We start from the raw sequence: 23,177 nt of genomic DNA on the forward strand, positions 1-23,177 counted from the left end.
CTCTTTCCAATAAATAAATAAAATCCTCAAAAGAAAATAAAACACCTTGAATAAATAATACCACATTTTCAGATATTGCATTGTGTTAAAATTATTTGTATTCATATTATGTAACTAATCATTTTTTGTCCTTACACATACACAAAATCTATGCATTGTTCAACATTTTAAACCTTTATAGCCCAAAATATCATGTCTTGCACATGCTATGATGTTGAATGAATAAACCAAACACCTGACTTTTTTCTAATCTCACGTCTTCAAACATCACAATTAATCCCTCCTTATCTGTGATTTTGATTTCTGAGCTTTGAGTTATCTGCAGTCATCCTTGGTTCTGAAGCAGATGATTCTCTTTCTGACCTGTTGTCAGAAGGTACTCTGGCCTCATGCTGTGTCATAATGCCTCACATCATTTCATCCTGTAGGCACTATGTCATCTCACATTGTCACAAGAAGGGTGAAGGCAATACAATAAGATCTTTTGAGAGAGAGATCATATTCACATAACTTTTATTACAGTGTAATTGTTCTATTTTATTATTATTGTTATTAATCTACTGTGCCAAATTTATTAATTAAATATGTCATAATTATGTATGCATAGAAAAAATAGTATATATAAGGTTTAGTACTATCTGGGGTTTTAGGCAACCACTGGGGATCTTGGAATGTTTCCCTATAGCTAATGGGGAGCTACTGTATATCCCCAATACAAGTTAGTATTCTTTTAAAATTGCAAAGCCATTTGTCTTACTATTTGAGAATAAAATGCAACTAACTTGCAAGAAGTTAGATGATGATTCAAATTTAAACTAAAATGTAGATGATTGATATAGGGTTCTCTCCTGAAAACACTAGAAACAGCTTGGAGCCTGAAAGTTAGACAGAAATAATGGAAAAGTAGTTGTTTTAGTAGTCTCAGAGACCAAAACTGTATGAAGAAATCAGTTCCAATAATACTACATGTACTTGTTGTTTCTATATTTATCACCAGGGCTCCAAAATACCTGATTAAATGTTATGTTTATCTCCCTCAGGAAATGCTTGGTCCAGTATATTTAGGATTCTCCTAATGACTAGTTCAGTGCATATGGGAGCTTGATACCTATTTCTTAGATTGAAAGAAGTTGTGTGGATAGTTCTAGGACTTAGTTCCATAAAGAGTTAATACTGTATCAGCATCATTATTTTTTTGGAGTGCATTTACATTTAATGCTTGACTTGTTCTCTGTCATAATATAGGACAAAATAAGTCTCATCTAGCCCAAATCCTTGATATGAAGTATACAACATAAAATTTAAGTATCTTCAACATACAGTCATACAGATAGCCATGGTCACCAACATCAAGGATACCAAAACAAAAAACAAAATTAAATTAAACAACAAACCCCAGAAACATGCAAGACATTTAAGTGTGAATGAGTGATATTGAAGGCCCCTAGTCTTCAATAAAATTGTTTCTGAGTAATAAAAATATAATGTTTTTGTGCCTATCCTCTGTTAGGGACTATGCTATGTGTTTTACTTACATTTCTTATAATTTAGTCCTTATCATGACCATATAAATCGATAATTAATACTCTTGTTTTACTCTTGTGAGAAAACTGATATATTTAGAAATTTAGACATATTATCAAAAGCACCTTCATTATATCACACTAGCTCATCCCCCATCCTTCTCTTACTTCTTAAAAAAAAATGATGGTTTATTTTTATCACATAACAGGAAGTCCAGAGGCAGGCAATTGAAGATACTGGTTCAGCAGTTCAACAAGTCAGGGATAATTTCTTTGCAAGTCTCTTGGCCTTCCCTTCATGGTTGCAATTTGACTGTGGTAGTTTGAGCTATCACTTCCTGTGTTCAAAAGAGAATGAAAAGGACAAGAATGGGTTACAACATGCAATGTCTTTCCCTTTCTGTAAAGAAAGGTTTTGTCATAGTTACTACTATCAGATTACTGCTTACTTTAAGGTGAACTAAAAAAAATAATAATAAATTATAGCAATATGTAAGAAGGTACATAATGTGAATGTACAACTCATGATTACGACAAAATGAACACCCAGAGCAAGAAAGAGAATATTGCCAGCATTCCAGAAACTCTCCTCCTTGCCTTCTTCCAGTAAAAACACTAAGTTGGTTTTTGTAAAAGTTGGGATAATGGTCACTTCTGGGAGAGTGGAAATTGTGGTGATTAGGAGAAAACATGTTATTTAAAAAAAAAGACATATTCTGCTCATTTTTTTGAACTTTGGATTGTCTTAATTTGGTCTTTTGTAACAAATAAGAGTGGTTGATTCTTCTTACTTGCTTTATAAATATAACTCCAAATAATTAGAAGTTTTTTCACCATCCAGTAGATATAATAAGAGAAATAATGTTTAGAAGTTTTTGATGGCTGCTGTTAGGCTGCTAGCAGTTACGGTTCTTTCAAAAGAAAAATCCATTTACTTTGATTGCTATTATAGTTCAAAAAATATTGATCTACCCTTGCTTGCAAACTCTTTTTAAACAGGTAGCTACAGAGATTTAGACAAAAATCTATATTTCACTTTGTTCTTTCATTCAAGGCACTTTGAAGGAAAATATTTAAAGAATAGTCAGGTTAAGTGAGGTTGAAGTGAACAATGCTGTGTTGACTCCTTCTCATAAAAAAGAATGCTTCCTGATACTTTCATTTAACTGTTCTATTATTAGAGTCTAAGTTCCTAAAGGAGTGGGGTCGTGTCTCTTTAATTGACTCTATATCATGTTTAGTTCATTTCATGGATGATGAGCATGACTGCTATGTGTGAAGTGTTTGTTGGGTATGCATCATCAGGATACTTTACCAAAGACTTGTCTGTACTTAGAATAAAGTCAGAGATGCTTCTTAGTGCGCATGAGCTACCCCGTAGCTTCCAACCTCATGTCTTACCTCACTCTTCCTTGTACTGTAACCCCAGCCATACGGACCTGCTTGGATTTTTCCAAAAGGATGACTATCATCCTTTGGTCAAATTCTTCCCCTTACCTGAAATGTCACAAACTACGACACCTCCCTCCACCACACACATCCTTGCAAACCTGCCCAATCTTAGTTTATGTTTCAGTTTTTTGTTTTGTTTTGTTTAAAGATTTTAGTTTTAAGTAATCTCTATACCCAAAGTGGAGCTCAAACTCACAATCTCAAGATCAAGAGTTGTAGGCTGTACTGACTGAGCCAACAGGTACCCCCCGTGTTTCAGTTTTTAGAATCTTTCCACTCCTAACCAGAATTGTTCATTTTCTCCCCATGCCTTCCATTATATTATTATTAAACAATGTTATTTATCACACTTTTATGTATTCACATACTTGTTTGTTTTTTGTTTCTTGGTGGGCAGTAATAGATGAAGTTTTATTCATCTCTACATCCCAAAATTTAGGAGAAAGTATAATTTCAAGACACTCTTCTTGAATGAACATACTAAGAGATGATTGAATGGACAGATGAATGAATGAATGTGTGAATGAATATCACTGTACCTGAAAAAATTATAATGAATCTATCTATAGTTAGATGGTTTACTACTTGAGCATCAACTGATCTGAAATTTCTACAATGAGAATGACCTTGAGCATATTCCTGGGTTTCCTAATCCCAACAGCCTGCCACATTGTCCTTTTATCATACACACTGTACCTAGTCCCAGGTGGAAAGCAAAGGCTGAGGAAGTCCTTTGAAGGACATTAAGAATATAAAGAATGGGTCAGGTTTTAAGAATACTACCTCAGGGGGTGCCTGGGTGGCTAAGTGGGTTAAAGCCTCTGCCTTCAGCTTGGGCCATGATCCCAGGGTCCTGGGATCGAGCCCCGAATTAGGCTCTCTGCTCAGTGGGGAGCCCGCTTCCTCCTCTCTCTCTCTCTCTCTCTCTGCATACTTGTGATCCCTATCTGTCAAATAAATAAATAAAATCCTAAAAAAAAGAAAGAAAGAAAGAAAGAAAATACTAGCTCAAGGCAAGTCAGGGAAGTGGAGTCACTTGTCACTTTACATTTCACCTTTAGGCTTAAATCAGAATACATAGGGCACACACTTAACTTCTCAAATCATCTTGGAGCTTTAAAACATTTACAGTTTGTGGCATAGCTGTCAACCAGAGCATAGTTTGTTTTCATTCTCTTAAAAAATCTGTGCTAAGAAATTAAAAAATACACACTGAATACATCTATTTGACAGACTGACTCTTACAGACTGTTTTTTAAGGGCCAAGATTATGACACACACTCTTTTGTGGCTATAGTTCCTAGCACAGTTCTTGGTACACAGTGGATGCTTTAGCAAATATTGCACTGAAATGAGTTTGTTATACTTTGAAGGTGGTTAAGACCAGACTTTAGATTTTCTGACCTAAGAGACTATATCAAGAAGTATGTGTGTGTATCTGTGTGTATGTGTGTATTTAATTGATTCTCACCTTTCCCTATTAAAATGTTTGGACAATAAAATTTATACACCAAGGAACTATTTAGTTAACATTGGTTCTCAGTTTTGGAATCACTACATTGTGGAATATTTTGAACTATTGTGAAATATGTTAATATTGCTAAATATGTTAATACTTAAATACCTACTTTCATATATTATTTCTTTTTAATTAAATCAGAGAATACTTAGTCTTTTCTCTAAAAATAACCTCATTCCATTGGGCCATGTTTTTCATAAAACCCCAGGAAGCCCATTGTCAGAAGAAAGTCTGATAATCACTGGGTTGGAAGAAAATGCCACACAACCCAAGTTCATAGATCCCTTCCTTACTGTCTTAGTCCCTTTGCCCTGCTACAACAAAATACCACACTAGGTAGTTTGTAAACAAAAGAAATTTATTTCTCACAGTTCTGAAGGCTGAAAGTCCAAGACCAAGGTACCAGACGTTTGTTTTTGTTTTATTTTGTGTGTGTGTGTTATTTCTGTTTGTTTGCTTGTTTTTAGCATGGGGACCTTTTGTTGAGTTTTCACTTTAGGTCATAGCTGTCACCTTTTCTCTCTGTCCTCACTGGGACAAGGTCTTTCTCTGAAGCTTCTTTCATAAGAGTACTAATCTCATTCCTAAGGTCTCAGCCCTCTTGACATGATCACCCCCAAAGGTTCCATCTTCTAATACTCATCTTTGAATTTTGAGGAGACACATTCAGACATGACACCTACGAAGGCTGGCAAACTCCTTGTTTGTTTACACATATGTTAACTGTAGTTCCTTGGTATCCTCTAAATTAGAAACATGGGACTGGGGCGCCTGGGTGGCTCAGCGGGTTAAAGCCTCTGCCTTCGGCTCAGGTCATGATCCCATGGTCCTGGGATCGAGCCCTGCATTGGGCTCTCTGCTCTGCAGGGAGTCTGCTCCCCCCACCCCCCCACCTGCCTCTCTGCCTACTTGTGATCTCTCTGTCTGTCAAATAAATAAATAAAATTTAAAAAAAAAAAAAGGAAACATGGGACTGAGATGATGGAATATAGTTTTGTCATAAATATGTCAATGCAACCATAAAAACAGCTCCAAATTAATGATATGTCAAAAAAAATCATATTTAGAAGCAAAGGAAAGCACATTGTTTTTATCACCAATAAAGAGCTCTTAATTCTATGAAATGTGTTAAAGCGTTCAATAACTTCTTAAGGTCACATATGATTAAGAATTGAGTAATTTTTAAAAATTCTTCTATTTGCTATATATCAAAAGAGTGTATGATTTAACTATGGGCTACAGATATTCTTTTACACTAGCTCTGTTGGAAAAGGTAAACTTTGTCTCAGGGTATATTTACAGCATTCTGAAGTTTGCATATTTATTTTTTATTAAATGGTTTTATCTAATCTGAAGTTTTTTAAATGTCAGGGCTTTCATCATGACTGTAAAGTACACATCTGTTACTGCAAATACATCTTTTATTACTTTGCCTGGGAAGTTATAGATTTTATTCTCAAAAATCTTTTGAAGTTGACTATAGTCTCATTTGTCTGAGATGCTTGAAGGTGAGACCAAATTTAACTCACAAGGTCTTTCCTAGCTGCATGATTCCGTATTTCACAACCTTTGTAAGCCCGTTGCTAAGGTAATGAGATTCCCAAGAGGCTTCTTAACATTAAGAATCAGCAAAACTGCAAGTTTTACAGATCACTTTCTTTTAACCTATGCAGTTTCTCTGTGAAGTATTTGAATTACAGTGTCAACTGTTGTCAAGTCAGAGATTGATCAATGAGAATTTCTATGTCACTTTGAGGCCAGATGTTAGTCTTTGGCTGGAAATCTGATTGAATTTAAAATTAGAGTTTATTACTTTAGGCATCAAGGATCAAAGTTACTTGGTCACTATAGAAAAGGTGTTGAAAGAGTCCTGTTCTACAAATTTCAGCCACTGCCATTTAAACCTACATTTCCAATTTTGTTCTCAACTCATTGCAAAAGAGCTTTCCATAGTGCTCTGCTTCTATTTCCTCTGACCTCCCATTTTCAATTACTTTAGTACCTCTTCCCCAGCCTCTGATTTCTTTGCCTCCGCAGCAGGGAAGAGAAAGAGCAGAACCAGGTGCTACTCTGTGAATGCCAACCTCTGACTGCAAATGAATGTTCACTCTGCTCCTTCCAATTTGAGTTGTAAATGATACACAGTATTTAGGTGACTCCAATGGAGGCAACATTTGTTAAGAAACACCAACTCCATTTTGTATTCTAGGAGACAAAATACTATAAGATAATGAAATCACCTATCAGTGGGATGCTAACAATTCTTTCTGTGTTGCATTAAGTATTCAGTGGTAAGCTGCACTGTATCGGTCAGAAATACTGCAGGAAACAAATGGCACTTTCACATTAAGTCTATGTAAATATGTTGACAGAAATTAAGGAAATTTAGACGATGTTATACAGTATCTCTGGCTGTTGTCATTACAACAGGGAGCTATGATCATCTTCAGGAATGATAACCACAGCTCTCAGAGGATGGCTATATGAAAAGGGTACCTTGACATAAGGTTGGCTTTCAGTCAAGGGTTACAGCCATTCCATGGTAATTAGGCAGAGGAGTTGGGAGAAAAATGCCCTCTGAAACTCTCTTCTCAATCTCCTCATCCCATCTTCTTGACTACACATTGCACACAGAGAAGGTTGGGTAGCACAAGAGCCTCTCTATTATGGGTCCATGTGGGTCAACTCCTACTCCTATACCCAGTGGTAAAAAGCAAGAATAAAAAGATGGTGAATGGTTCTTGAGAGGTAATTAGAAAATATTCAGTACTCATCTTCTACCATTATAAGACAACTATAGAATTTAAATTATCCAAATGACTTAACAGGAACATGTCATTCCATGGTTTTCTATATATTTAGTTCTACATAGCTGTAGGAATTTGTGATTGCATATATTGTTTACTAATAGAACCACATGTTTTTGTATGCTCCTCATTGCCTTTCTTCATTCTTTACATATTCCACAACTATTCTTTGAAAATTATGCTGAGAGAGGATATAGTCTGAAGAACACATATTCCATAACAACTAACTGGGTTCAAATCCAAGCTCTGCCACATAAAGTGTGTATGCCTTCAGTCAAACTACTTACCCCTTTGAATCTTCATAGGGGTAAATCAGGATTAAATGTAGCAAGTAATTAGAACACTGCTTGGCATTGGGGCATCTGAGTGGGTCAGTCAGTTAAGCCTCTGACTTCAACTCAGGTCACGATCTCAGGGTCCTGGGATCCAGCTGGTAGAGGACTCTGCACCCAGCAGGAAGTCTGCTTCTCCCTCTCATTCTGCCTTGCCCCCACTCCTACTCTCTGTCTCTCAGATAAATAAATATTTAAAAAAAAAGAACTTTGCCTGGAATATACATGATATATAAATTATTGTTACCCTCATATGTATAGATACCTCAAATACAAAGATCACTAAAAGCTCGTGGGAGGGGATAGATAAGTAAATAAATTATAGCAAAATATATAGGTCAATATAAGTATGCCGTAGAAGCCCAAAGAAAGGAAAAACTAATTGTGTTTTTAAGCTCAGGGCACTACTTATGGAAAATGTATAACCTGACCTTGAGAAATACACAGGAATTTCCCCAGGTTTTGCATACTAGAAGAGTGCCTTATTTCTAGGCAGAGAAGATGGCATTCCTGAGGTCATGTGGGTGTGAAAGGGAACAGTAGGTGTCTCAATAGGCATGACATTTAGGTTGCTTGTAGGAAAATGATGGAAGACAAGACTGGAGAGACAGGAAAGATTTAGATTATGAGGACCTTCCACTGGAAAGGATTTGAAGAGAACTGAATAATTTTTAAAATTACTCTGGTGCCATGCAGAGGTGGGATTAGTGTGTTAAAGATTGGAGACATAATCTCTTTTAAAAATAAAATGTTGCTATCTTTCCCAATATGGGAGTCAAGTTAATTCATCTATTTTCCCCAATTTTTCAGTATCTGGCCCACATTATCCTCTGCATCCTTTTTCTCAAAGCAGCATGGAACAGTGGAAAAGAGTGTGCTTACTGGAATCATATAGATGTTGAATCTCATTTAAGCTCTTTCTGTGTATATGAGCTTGATCAACCTCTCAGAACCTTGTTTTTTCATCTGTTAAGCTGGAGTAATATGCCTTTTTCTCAGTGTTTCATAAGAAATGCATGACTTAAAACAGTTACAGTATTTAGCAACCCTCTTGTCAAATAATAGTCACTCAATAATTGGAGCTAATATCCTATCTTCCTGGAAACCACATCTGTGTTAATACAACCATTAGATAGCCCAGTCCCTTACCTTGCCCATTCACTGGTTACCAGTGATAAGTCACAGGTCCTAGCTTTTTTTCCCTAGAAAACAGAGGCTGAGGCATAGCTTATGGATTAATACTTTATGGGGGAAGAAAGGGAGTGCAATTCCAAAACAGCAAAGATGAGGGATGAAAGAGATATAACAGGGAAATGGAGGAATCAAATATGGGGTGATATACTATTGGCTGTTACTGAGTTGGTCACAACCTCACGAGAAACACAGCTCTGTGTTTGGTCATGTGGACCATATGGGCCAGTTGTGTTTTGGTGCCATCTTTCTGGGGAGAGGGAGGTAAGCAATGAATCCACTGGTCTCCTTCCCATTTCCTGCCTCTTGTTGGTCAAAGTTCATCCCTCAGGCGTTAAGTTCTCCACAATTCCAGGTGACACCGAAAACCCTTAAGGGAACTGTTGGGAAAATTAAGCTTTTGGCAATCCTATTGGATCAAATCTTGGTACTGGAGCTTCTCTAGTTTTTGCTGCAATGAACAAGCTAAAGTAGAGTGTGTTGATTGTTGTTCCATGCCCCCAAACATATATGGGCTTGAGGCAGCTGGTAGTGTTAGGATAGCTGCTGTGAGAAGTGGCCATGTCCATTCTGCCATATTCCATTTGTTAGAAGTTAGTCATTAATGCTGTCCAATAATCAAAGAGAGGAGAATTTGCTTGCACCTTTGGATAGGAGGAGCGTCAAAGAATTTGCAGACATGTTTTAAAACCACCACAGAACCATTTGAAGGCAAGATGCAAACATAATGCCTCATCACTCCCAAATACTTTGAGTTTTATAAAAACAGAGACTCTGTCCCACAGAACCACAAAATAACCATCCAGGTTAGAAAGTTAACCTTGATACAACACTATTAAATAATTCATGGATGCCATTCAAATATCGCTAATGATCCAAAAAATGTCTCTTTTCCCTTCCTTGTTCAGGAGTCAACCCACAAAACTATTGCATTTATTTGTCATGTCTTTTTGTTATAAATAACATGTCCTTCAATCTGAGTCCAGGCAGTCTTTCCTCCTATCCAGACTCAGCCCATGCATTCTTAACAGGAATACCACAGAAATGATTTTGCGTCTTAGTGCATCACATCAGGAGGTAAACAATTTCCACATTTCCCACACTGTTTATGTGAACTGTGATCACCTAGTAAAATTCGTGTCTTCTGGTTTTTCCATGGTAACATCACCATTTTCACCTTTGTGACTGATACATGCTTCAAAGAGAGGTAACCCAAGACTACACTATTACCTTGTTTTTTTATCATTCACCCAGAATCCAAAATCACTAACATGGCTACCAAATATTGATCTTCTATTTTTATTAATTCTACATTTTTTAAATTGCCATTCTACGTGCAGAGTTTTCTCTCTCTCTCTCTCTCTATATATATATATATCTATCTATATATATATATATCTATATATATATATATATAGATAGATATATATATAGTTTTATCTATATCTATCTTTCTATCTACACACATTTTCATCTCTATCTAACCTGTGTATATCCATATTTTAAATGCAAATTCACACAACACCTCCACTCCAATTTCCCCTCAGGATTCTTTGAAATTTTCCCTTTTACTTCATCTCCTTTTTGATAATAAAAATTCTAGTTACCTTTATCCTCAAATTTATGCTTTTCACTATCCCCTCATATATACTCAATCTCTCAAACTTACTGGCTGCCTTCTTGGCCTTACCTTTACTCGTTTGGCCCCCAGCCACATCAACTACTTGACCTCACCACCCTTCAATGCTTAGTGCTACCTTCACTGCCTTTGCTGTAGGCTGAATATTTGTGCCCCCTGAAATTCGTATGTTGAAATCTAATGGCCAGTGTGATGGACTTGGAGATGGGGCCTTTGGGAGATGATTAGGTTATCAGAGTGGAATCCCAGTGAATGGGATTAGTGCACCAGATAACTCCCTCACCCATTCTACCATGTGCGGATGCAGCTAGTGGAGAAGAAAACTTTTCCCTTCTAGGTTCTTTGGCTGGTCTAATAATTAAGTTGACATAAGACAGATTAACAGGAGAAAATGTTAATTTCATATTTATAAGAACCCCCATGATATTAGTCTTCTTAATAGTCAAGCAATTGAGGTTTATATACCATCCTGAGCTCAGGAGAAAGAGGGAAGGATCTGCGATTTCAAAGGGGAGGAAGACAATTTACAGGAAGATGGGGAAAGCTAATGTTTCTAAACAAATATTTGCCATGCTGTGCAGAGACAATGGGACACAAAGAGGAATTTGAACAAACAGGCCTTGCTGAATTCCTTCCGGCTTACCACACCTAGCTCATACTCTTTGTAGTTATTTTCAGTGATAGCTGTCTACCAGGCCAGGCCCTCTAACTAAATGCTTTCAGGCAGTTAAAAGGGAGGCAAAAAGCTACTCCTGGGTCCCTTGGGCCTTGATTGACTTCAACTCAAAACAATCCACACATCAAAGTGGCACACTCTGGTAGGGCCTGTCCTAGACCCCATCACAGCAAAAAAAAGGCTGTCTGTGAACCAGGAAATAGGATGTCACCAGACACCAAATCTCTAGACACTTGATCTTGGACCTCCCAGCTCTTACAACCCAGAGAAACAAATGTCTGTTGTTCATAAACCCAGCTTATGGTATTCTGTTAAAGTAACCCCGATAGACTCAGCTTCCAACCAAGTCACCACCTATAGAAGGAAAGAGAAGCAAAAAGACTACATATTTTTACTGCTACTGCTCATCTTCCACCTAAATACCTTCCTTTTTTCCTCTTCTCCAATCCACTCAGTGAAATGACTCAAAGCGCAAGGATCACCTTTACCTATTTGCCAACCTCCAACTCCAAGAGGGCTTAGCTATTCCTCCTTTGTGCCCTCATTTAAGAGCAGAGGATACAACTTATTTATCTTTTATCCCTAATACTTAGTATCATTTTGATACATATTAGAAACAAAACAAATATTTCATAAATGGGAAATTAAAGAATGAAAATTCCTCCAGTATAACTTACTGATTTAGACTTTGTGGGGCACCGGGGTGGCTTGATTGGTTAAGTATCCGACTCTTGATCTCAGTTCAGCTCTTGGTTTCAGGGTTGTGAGTTTCACACTGGTTGTGGAGCCTACTAAAAAGAGAGGAAAAAAAGACTGTGTTTTGCACATAGACTCTGCTATACACAAGTTTTGTGAAATTGTCTGAGTTAGTGTCTTTGGGCTGTTACAACAAAAATACCATAAACTAGGTGACTAATAACAAATATCTCAGTCTGAAGACTAGAAAGTCCAAGATCAAGGCTCATTTCCTCATCCATATATGACTGTCTTCTCTCTGTGTCCTCACACAGCAAAAGAGGCAAAGGAGCTTTTAAAGTCCTCTTTTATAAGGGCACTAATCCCTTATAAATAATGAGGCTTCTAACCTCATGACCTAATCACCTCCCCAAAACTCTACTTCAAAACACCATCACATGGGGGATTAGGTTTCAACATATGAATGGGGGGGGTGGAGGAGGGCAATTATTCAGTCTATAGCTATGCTTATCTTTTTTTTTTTTTAATGGAACACTTCATGAATTTGCATGTCATCCTTACACCGAGGCCATGCTAATCTTCTCTGTATAGTTCCAATTTTAGTATATGTGCTGACGAAGCGAGCACCATACTTAAATTTTCTGATTCTCAGCTTTCTCATCTGTAAAGATGACAATTAATTCCATCACAGAGTTGTTAGGATTAAATTATATAATTAATGTTGAAAAAAGATTTCCACAGTGCCAGCACAATTTTCATGCTCAAAAAATGATAGCCACTATTTTTAGTTATTGTTTGTGACTGTTTCTACTGTAATAGTCATCTGTTGCATATTAACTATTTGTTCAGATATCAGTTTCACCTCTTGGGTACAAAAAAAAATTTCAAAGACACTGATATATAATAGGTATGTATTTATTGTACTTACTGCATATTTTTCAGTATGAGAGTACTGTGGCTACAAAATTACATCTTTGTTGAAAATATATCTTTGATAGATGGCTTTTTTGATATTGAGGTATGTTCCCTATATCCCTATACGTGTAAAGTTTTAATCAAGAAAGGATGCTATATTTTGTCAAATGCTTTTTCTGCATCGAGAGGATCATATGATTCTTGTCCTTTCTTTTATTAATGTGATGTGTCACATTGATTGATTTGCAAATGTTGAACCACCCTTGCAGTCCAGGAATAAATCCCATGTGGTGAGTAATCTTTTTAATGTACTGTTGGATCCTTTTGTCTAGTATCTTGGTGAGTATTTTAGCATCCATTTTTATCAGCATTATTGATCTATAATTCCTTTTGGTGTGGTCTTTGTCAGGTTTTGGGATCAAGGTAACGCTGGCCTCATAGAATGAGTTTGGAAGTTTTCCCTCCATTTCTATTTTTTGAAACTGTTTCAGAAGAATAGGTGTTAGTTCTTCTTTAAATGTTTGGTAGAATTCCCCTGGGAAGCTGTCTGGCCCTGCATTCTTGTTTTGGGAGAGGCTTTTGATTACTGCTTCAATTTCCTTGCAGTTTATAGGTCTGTTCAGATCTTCTATTTCTTACTGTTTCAGTTTTAATAGCTTATATATCTCTAGGAGTCCGTCCATTTCTTCCAAATTGCCTAATATGTTGGCATATAGTCGCTCATAATATGTTCTTAAAGTTGGTTGTATTTCCTTGGGGTTGGTCATGATGTCTCCTCTTTCATTCATGATTTTATTAATTTGGGTCCTTTCTCTTTTCTTTTTGATAAGTCTGGCTATGGGCTTATTAGTCTTATTAATTCTTTCAACAAACCAGCTTCTAGATTCACTGATCTGTTCTACTGTTATTCTGGTTACTATTTCATTGATTTCTGCTCCAGTTATTATTTCTCTTCTCCTGCTTGGTTTAGGCTTTATTTGCAGTTCTTTCTCCAGTTCCTTTAGGTGTAAGGTTAGCTTGTGTATTTGAGACCTTCTTTATTTCTTGAGAAAGGCATATATTGCAACGTACTTCCCTCTTAGGACTGCCTTTGCTGTATTGCAAAGGTTATGAAGAGTTGTTCTCATTAGTTCCCATGAATTTTTTTTTTTAATTCTTCTTTAATTTTCTGGTTGACCCATTGATTTTTTAGCAGGATACTCTTTAACCTCCAAGTGTTTTATTTCCTTCCAATTTCCTCTTATGATTGAGCTCCAGTTTCAAAGCATTATGATCTGAAAATATGGGAAACAAACTGAGGATTGCTAAAGGGAAGGTGGGTAGGGGATGCAGAACTGGGTGATGGGCATTAAGGAGAGCACAAGATGTGATGAACACTGGTTGTTGTACGTAACTGATGAATTGCTGAACACTACATCCGAAACTAATGATGTACTTTGTGTTGACTAACTGAATTTAAATAATAATAATAAAGAAAATATATCTTTGATTTTCAAAAATCAAGGAACAAAGAAAAAAAAAACATATGGTTGGCTTCAAAACAGTAGAGTAAGCACTTACTCTCACTTCTATCCCAAAGATTTTAGAAAACATATTTTAAAAATTCACTGATGCTTAAGAATAGAAAGAGGAAATGTCAGTTGTTATGAGGCTATAGGGGATCCCTAACAAAAATGTATATAAATAACTGTGTAAAAATATATACAGAATATAGAGGTAAGCAGAGAATTTCATAAACCAGTGTCATCATGGGAGGCTCTTGCTATGGCTTCTGTGCAGGAAGACACCGGGCTTTGGGGCTAGAAGCCTCCAGGAAGGAGTCTGTGGGCAGTTCTGAGAAACTGCAGTGATGACCTCAGAGGAAAATATTTCAGCTACAGAGCCAAATACCCAGATATGGAATGAGAGTCCATATCAAGAGGGAGGGCTCCCCAACTCAAAATGAAGACCACAAAAGTGAACTGCACCACTGCTCAACAGAGGGAAAAGTTTACACCCAGAACTACAAGGTGGTTCTGACATTAGAAGAAATAAGCCTGAAGATGGCAGATGGTGAAGGTGAAGATGGGGAGTGCTGGACCTGCAGAGTTGCGGCAAAGCAATCAGATAAGAACAGTTATTTGACAGCTTGCTCAAAACCAGTAGTCTTGTTCTTTCCTCAAGTACCTCCTCCCACACCTTCATTACAAGATCAACAACAATTATGATTTCCCACATTCTCTTTAAACAATCTGCTTTAGAACTTTCATTCTGCTCTCTTCATACTCTTCTGCTTATACCCAAGGAAACGGTTGAAAGAGGACTAAGAAAATTATTTTAAATAAGTATATTAGATATCCTCAGAAATAAAGGGAGAAATTGCATTCATGAAAGAATAGTAGGAGGTTATGAAACAATAAAAAGTAATAATAATCATTAAATATTCAAAAAAATGACATGATTTTTCAGTATTAGGTTGATTTGGGATTAGATAAGCATGCACAGTGAATTAGTAAATCAGAATATGTATACATTAACATATATATTTATATATATATATATATATATATATATTTCTTCAAGAATGCAGAATAGAGAACTTCAAAAATAAGAATTTAAAGAATGAGCAACATGAAGGCTAAATCCCCAAATTCCAGTATCCAATGTAAATGAATTTTAGAGAGATGAAAGTACATAAGGAAAAATATTTTAAGGGAAATAATGGTAACAATTTCTCAGCATGTAAAAAAAGTTACAAGTTATTTGACAGAAGAAATCTATCAAGCCCCAAGCTTTAAATAAATGAATAGATCATAAATAAATAAAAATACCTAGGTAAATGATAGTGACATTAAAAACAGCAAATCTAGGGGCTTCTGGGTGGTGTAATGGGTTGAATGCTGTTTCAGCTCAGGTCTTGATATGAGTTTCTTGGGATAGATAGAAATCAAATATCAAATCCATGTATTAAAGGAAGCATTATAGCCATCTATGGCATCTGATAAAAATACACAGGTGTTCAAAAATAAATGCAAAATTATTGTTTGGTTAGAAAAAGAGCAAGTTATAGAATAACAGTCACAGTATACTACAATAAAATTATAATGCATATGTAATGTATGTATTATAATACATAGTTTTAGAGAGGAGTTTAATATTTACATAAATATAGATGTTTATAATATTTCATATGATATATGCCTATGTATAATTATAAAAACATAGGAAAACAACTGGAGAGACCATTCAAATTGGTGCCGGTAGATTATAGAAAATTCAGGAATGTGTGATTGCTGGAATATCAGGATAGAAGCCATAACTTTATCTCAAAGTTTTATCTTTTAAGTTGTTTCTCCATCATTTTAAGACAATCAGTGTGATTTCATGTGACTTAAAAATGAAAACAACTACCACAATAATTTGCTATTGACATTCTTAGCTTCACAATGAAGATCCTAGACATTTGGAGTTTCTTTGAATGTCAGCTGAAAGAGTGCTTTCATGTGCTTTTAAGAGAATTTTTTCAACCTTCTTCAATTTAACTCATATAGAAATATTTTTGGAGGAACATATCTGGGTGATTTGGAATGCAAAATTGATTCCCGCCCTAAGAAGTTTTTTTTGACAGGTGTAGTTGGGGAAATAATTGGACCAGCAAGTGTCAGGGAGACTGGCAGACCCTACAAGAAAGGTATTCACTGATTGCTGTAGGAACATTGAGACGAGCAACAGTACCTCATATCCTGGTCATGACCTAAGGATTTACTGTATCATGTACAGATAACAAAAATAAGAAACGTTTTGGGGGTTTGGGGAAAATACAGAGATGTGTATATGTGTGTGTGTGTGTGTGTGTGTGTGTGTGTGTGTGTGTGTATAGTGCAGACAAAAAATTGAAATTTTCTGTTAGGCACAATCACTAGCATGTGTTTTGGTCACCCCAGATTCCCCATCTACAAAATGAAAGAACTACATTTATTGTTTTCTAAAGATCATGTCATCAAATTATAGTCGTAAGAGTAGCACAAAAAAAAAAAAAAATAAGGTTGGAAAACATATTCATCTTTTTTGTTCTGAAATATCTCAGATATAGAGAGTGTACATCTACCAAGTTGGTCATATCGATAGCATGTGCCTCAAACCCCTGGAAGGTGACTTGTATCTTCTATTTTTGCAGAAATTGAAAAAGAAAGTTGTGGTGATCCTGGTACACCCTTATATGGAATTAGAGAAGGCGATGGATTTTCTAATCGTGATGTTTTAAGGTTCGAATGCCAGTTTGGGTTTGAATTAATTGGAGAGAAATCCATTGTTTGTCAAGAGAATAACCAATGGTCTGCAAACATACCCATCTGTATCTGTGAGTACCAAATGCTTTCCTTTCAGATAGCATATGTTACCCTGTCCTTGCATATAATTGCTTTTGTAATTATTTGCAAAGAGCTGGAACCGTGTAATTATTTTTGAACGAGTAGCACTTTGTGATACTATCTTTAACAAGTATGCTTATGCCAAATTATAAATTTCATTAAAGATTTAAATAAAGTTAACATAGTTCACTTGGTAATTGCAAAGTATATATTACATGTGTTCTTATAATGTTTTATTGGTGGCATTTTATACTTTATAGATAGCATACTTCTTACAGAAATTATACATCTGAGCTAATTCTAGTAGATTCATTTATTTATTTTAACAAGATAGTATATGCTTATTTTCGATCAAAAGTACTTAAAATATTTAAAGCTTATATTCTATGTATAATGCATTAATTTATTTTTTGCTTGTAGATGCTCACATTAATACTTGCTCTGTGCCATTTATTTATATTGCACAGGGAAAAATTCATTAATGTTTATGATATACAGTATGCTTGGATTAGAAGAATATATTTCTTCAAATACATTATAACATTGCAGTTTAACTACAACAAAAATATAATTTATATTATCTATTGATACGCTTTCAATTTCAGTTAAATACCAACAAATGCAACTTATCAGATATGGGTATAATATTGAAAATTTTGCATCTGGGCTTTGACTATTCACAAATGGTAACATATAAAGCCAATACTCATGAAAATAAAAATAATTTTCTGGTTTTCAAATTTAAGATATTTCATCTGTATCTAACTCACAATGTTTTTCATTTGTGAAAACTTTCATTCCCTAAAAGGCACAAACTTTACTTCAATATTTAACTGTTTTTTTTTTTTTTAAAGTAGCATTTTTCAAGACCTACATTTCATCTGAGTTACAATGTATGCTGCAAAACATGTATTTTCTTTTATTGGAAGTGTTGCTTACTTAACAATTTAAAATTATTTAACACTTTTAAAAGTAACAGAACTTTTAAAGAGACTAGAGGTCATTTTCTAATACGTATTTTTGCATAGTTAAAAAGAGAAAAAAAGAATCAAATACCGAGTAAGCACTATTGTTTCTCAGGATAGTGTCTGGATACTCATTGCCACGATACCTAATCTTAGGTTTTAGCAAAGTGAGTATTTTTTGAATGTGGCAGAAATTACCCAAATTAAAATGTGTTTTGTGAGCTCTTTAGAAAATGTAGGAGAGGAAGAGTGCATATAACGCCTCAATAGAACCCTCTCCTTTTAGGACCAGTGTTCATCCCTAACCAAGATCACCTTGTGAAGTTCCTACTGTAAGAGAAGAAAATGTATTAGGAGCGTTTGATTGGATTCTCTTAGCATTATCTATTAGTAATACTTCCAAAGACTTAAAGATCCTTAATTCTAGGTGTTCTTCCAAGGAGACAATTTTGTGTAATATTGGAGAATCTATTAATACAATATACCACATCAAAAATGAAATGATTTTTTAAAAATTTATTTTATTTTTTCAGTGTTCCAAGATTCATTGTTTACATATCACAGCCAGTGCTCCATGAAATGCATTCCCTTCTTAATACCCACCACCAGGAAACTGTCTTTAAGTCATTTTAAGGGGTATTAAAATACATTTAATACAATATTTAAAATAATGATGACTAAAACAAATTTAAACTCCTGAAAATCTAGAAGTCACTTTTTTTTTTACTATTTTAAAAGTAAGTAGGCTCTGCAACTTGCTATATGATAAATATGTAGTAATTAATAGTTTTCTATACACCAATAGCTAATTTGAAAATGTAATGGAAAGCTAATTTATTCAGAAAAGTAAAATTGTAAAATATGTGGAAATAATTCTTGCATAAATCCAAATAACCTGTAGAAAATTACAGACTTATTCAGAAAAGAATATTTTATGAGAAAAACAAAGATAGATGCCATGTTCCTGAATAAGAACACATTATATTATTACATTATAATAAATGTGAATTGTATGAAAATTGCTTTGAAAGTTCAATAAAAATCCTAACATAATTTATCTGGGGACACACATTCTTTAGGGATGTGTTGACATGCCGCTAGGTTTAAAAAAAAAAAAAAAAAGGCAACAGTAGAATTGATGTGAGAATTTTTTAAAAGGAAAGTGCTTATGTGGCCTTCAAAGTATAATATTAAGTTGCTACCATAAAATTAGTGTGATACTCACAGAAATATAACCCTGGATCAAAGGAAGTGTCATTAAAAACTGCATCTAATATAACTAAGGGTTTAGAGTATTACATCGGCTTTGACCTGTTTATTAGAGATGGAAGATTAGCATGATAGATCTTGGTCATCACTTGCCAGAATAGGGATCGTTTAGATCAGAGATTAACAAAATAAGGTCTTTGGGACAAATTTAGCCTGAAGCCTAGTTTGGTAAAGTTTTATTGGAACATAACTGTGTGTTTTCATTTACCTATTGCACATGCCTGATATCCTGCTACTGTGACAGTGTTAAGTAGTTGCAAAAGAGATGATGTGGTTTGTAAAGCCAAAGCATTTACCATCGGTTCCTTTACGGAAGGTTTGCTGACCCTGTCTTTAAGTCAAGGGCAGTAGAATCAAATGATTCCAGGATGCAGGCAGGTAAAGGTGTGAAAGGAATAGGACTAGGTATGTATGCACCCATGATGGAAATGGTAGGGAACTGGAGTGCATTAACGTTTTCAAAGAAGCTAGAATTCCTGATTTTTTTCCCCTCAAATGTGAAGTAGGATGATTTTAAAATGTGATTTCAAATTTTTGTACAAGCATAAGCAAAAATCATACCAGACACATTTACAGTCTGGATCCAGCCCAATGGCTATCAGTTTCCAAGATGTGGTGTTAACTCCTAACATCATTCCATACAGAAGAAGCAAACTTAGGTTAGAAATTATATTTAAAATGATAAAAAATTATATATATATAGTAATAAACAACTGATTATATATATAATTCCTATCATTCTTTTACATATGTTACATATTTTACACACATATATATAGGTATGGTTGCATTTTTGTCTTTATATTTCTGTAGCTAGAGAAATAGATATTGGTCTTATTTCTGAATGTTAATAAAAGATCTAAATTTTAAAAAACAATATTAAAAACCAAAGAAATTATTATTTTAATATTCAAAAAAGTTATTTATACTAACATTATTAAAATAATATATGAATATTATGTGAATGGTAATATTGAATGAGTATTATAGAGTAAGTATTCATAATCTTAAATGATCAGTGTTCATAAGCTTATAATTCCAAAAAGAGAGAAAATGGAGAAATCTTCCACGTTACTAGTAGGCAAAGAAGGGCAGATTAATAATATGTCATTTCTCTTATCAAATAAGGAAGGTTAAATAATCATAATATTTTATGCTGGTAGAGGATATATATATATCTATCAGAATAAGTGAATACAACTTTTCCAGGTAGAAATTTAGCAAAATATTTTTTAGGTTTAAATTTTGTACTCTTTGTAAATAAAATTTGGGGCAAAATTAAATGAATTGGATTTTTTTTTTCCCAAATTATGTAATGAAAGCCACTGGAAGAAAACACATCACTATTTTAACTGTGATTTCCTCTCTGTAAAAAGACCATTACCTTTGTTTTTTACCCTTTTTCTACTTCCTAAATGTTCTGTGTGATCATTTAGCTCAGATGTCTTTAAAAGTTAAAAGAAAACTGAGGGGAGGTGTCAAGCAGGGGCAGGGAAAGACTTCATTTTAGTAAGATGTGAAAGTTTGTCTTTCTAGTGTTAGCAACTAGTGGTGATAGCTATAAAAGCTAATTTGTCTTCTTATCTGTGTTTTAAACTCCGAGAGCCATGGCAGGAATGAACCTCACCTAATCACCAACCTCCCTCCAAGTTTTGTCTGGGCTACACCATCCTCGTTCTGTTAATATCCACATAATATTTTTTGTCTTCAATCATTTCCTGAGGATTCTTGCTTTATATGAAAATCTCTAAATATCTTACCAATTTTCTTTCTTAAGCACAGAAACAAAAACTTTGTATAGAACTCCAACACAAATATGATAAATGTCAAAATAAATTACCTTTATTACTCCCATGACATTTTCATGCATATTTAAGCATACAGTCACCCCAAGTAACAGTTTGCCTCTTCTAATATGTGAAAATGGTAACATTTTTTCCTGTTTTATAATTTACATTTTTTAATATTTTTTTAAACCTGCTGATTCATTACCATAGTTGTGGCAAAATAATGTATAATAAGAATAAAGTATAATAAGTAAATAAGGATAAAGTTCAATAAGGATATGGCAAAATAAGGTAGAATATTACTTTTGAAAATTTGTTGTATTTTACAATCTTATTTTAACAGTTCCTTGTCTATCTAACTTTACTGCACCAATGGGAACAGTGCTTTCTCCTGATTACCCAGAAGGGTATGGAAATAATTTAAACTGCATCTGGACAATAATCTCTGATCCAGGGAGCCGGATTCATCTTTCTTTTAATGACTTTGATCTGGAGTCTCAGTTTGACTTCCTTGCTGTTAAAGATGGTGGTTCTCCAGACTCCCCAATTCTTGGAACCTTTACTGGGGCTGAGGTGCCTTCCCATCTTACCAGTAATAGTCATATTCTGCGATTGGAATTTCAAGCGGACCATTCAATGTCGGGACGTGGCTTTAACATCACTTATAACAGTAAGTTTATTTTTTCCATAAAACATATTTCTACAATGTAGAGCTAGAAAGGAATCACATAAACCAGCTCTCTTCCACCACAGAACAGGAAACTTGAACAAATCGTATATATATAAAATTGTGCCAGGGAGTCATTTAGTTCTTGATTTCCAACCATATTTTACTCCCAGTTGTGTCATTTCTCTGTTTGTGAGAAGCCTGATATTAAGGAAACCTACTATATATCATATACTTTGCTCCATTATTGGTATGCAAACATATAAATGAGAGAAATCTTTCTTTCAAAATATTCATAAACTAGGGCACCTGGCTAGCTCTGTCAGTGGGGGCACAGGACTCTTGATCTTGGGGTTGCAGTTTTGAGCTCCATGTTGGATGTAGAGATTACTTAAAAATAAAATCTTAAAAAAATAAAATAACCAAAATATTCATAAACACATGGGGAACCTAAAAACAAATAATGACAGAACAGAGTTATAATTCCAAAGAAAAAAAATCGTAAGGCTGCAGAAACATTACAGAGCAGGCAGTCATTAACTTAGGGGCAGCAGACCGCTGAGCTGATTTAGCAAGGCCACCACCGGAGAGAAGTACCTTAGAGATTAAGAGTGTCATCTCTACTGAACCTATGCAACTTCAAATCTTGGCTCTGCTCCATTCTTAGGTTTAATAAATGAGCCTCAGTGTGCCTGTCAGTAAAACTATATTTAGGCTTTAGTAAGGAATCAATTAGATGGTGTATCTAAATAATTTAGCATAAAATATTTGATACCTAGTAAATGCTCAATAAGCATTAACTGTCATTTGTTTAGGTGCCTTTTGAACTATTACCTTAACATCTTATTTAATTGTGTTTATTATATTGCTTCCTTTTGAGATTTCTTTAAGTTAAATAACCTTATCCAGATAAGAGTTAGATAACTCTTATCTATCACTCATATTCCTTGTATTTTTCTGAAAAAAAATGGTTTGATATAGCAAAAAAAAAAAAATGAATCACATGAAGGAGAAAATATCTTAGTGTGTTTATACCCTTACATATTAATGCTTCTGTTTGCAAATGTTTCTAAAGCCATAGAATGAATACTAGTGACTCTCTGTTTTTTTCTTCCTTGATGCTACCACACTGTCAGATATTGACTAACTTGATGAGTTAATATTCGTGTCATATAACAATAGGATTATAGTTTCCTGCTCATAAAAAAAAAAAAAATGGCATCTCTAACCTCCACCCCCACTCATTCAGTGGTGAGCTTTGGTAATTAGTAACAAAAAGCAGTTACTGCCTTTTCAAAGTGTCACTGGTGGTGAAGTTGTCAACATGTAATTGCACATCATTAAAGTTAAATTAGCTGTGACATGTGTCATACAGACTGTTGTATAAAAT

The 23,177-nt window shown here is 34.8% G+C and overlaps 1 protein-coding gene and 1 non-coding gene across 3 annotated transcripts in view; one reads left to right on the top strand and one right to left on the bottom strand.

The window, feature by feature from the left end:
• Positions 1-23,177, top strand: part of CSMD3 (CUB and Sushi multiple domains 3) — a 1,221,727-nt gene that overhangs the window by 767,348 nt on the left and 431,202 nt on the right. For both annotated transcript variants that reach the window (XM_032858445.1, XM_032858446.1), the window contains 2 exons: positions 16,907-17,089; positions 21,464-21,790. In XM_032858445.1, the coding sequence (XP_032714336.1) occupies positions 16,907-17,089; positions 21,464-21,790 (510 nt within the window). The remainder of the gene's footprint in view (positions 1-16,906; positions 17,090-21,463; positions 21,791-23,177) is intronic.
• Positions 12,356-12,462, bottom strand: LOC116868440. The gene has a single exon (XR_004382834.1). It is a non-coding gene; the product is annotated as a U6 spliceosomal RNA (small nuclear RNA).

This window comes from Lontra canadensis, unplaced genomic scaffold (assembly GCF_010015895.1).
Source record: "Lontra canadensis isolate GAN:19392208 unplaced genomic scaffold, GSC_riverotter_1.0 scaffold15, whole genome shotgun sequence".
NCBI classification, from domain to species: domain Eukaryota; kingdom Metazoa; phylum Chordata; class Mammalia; order Carnivora; family Mustelidae; genus Lontra; species Lontra canadensis.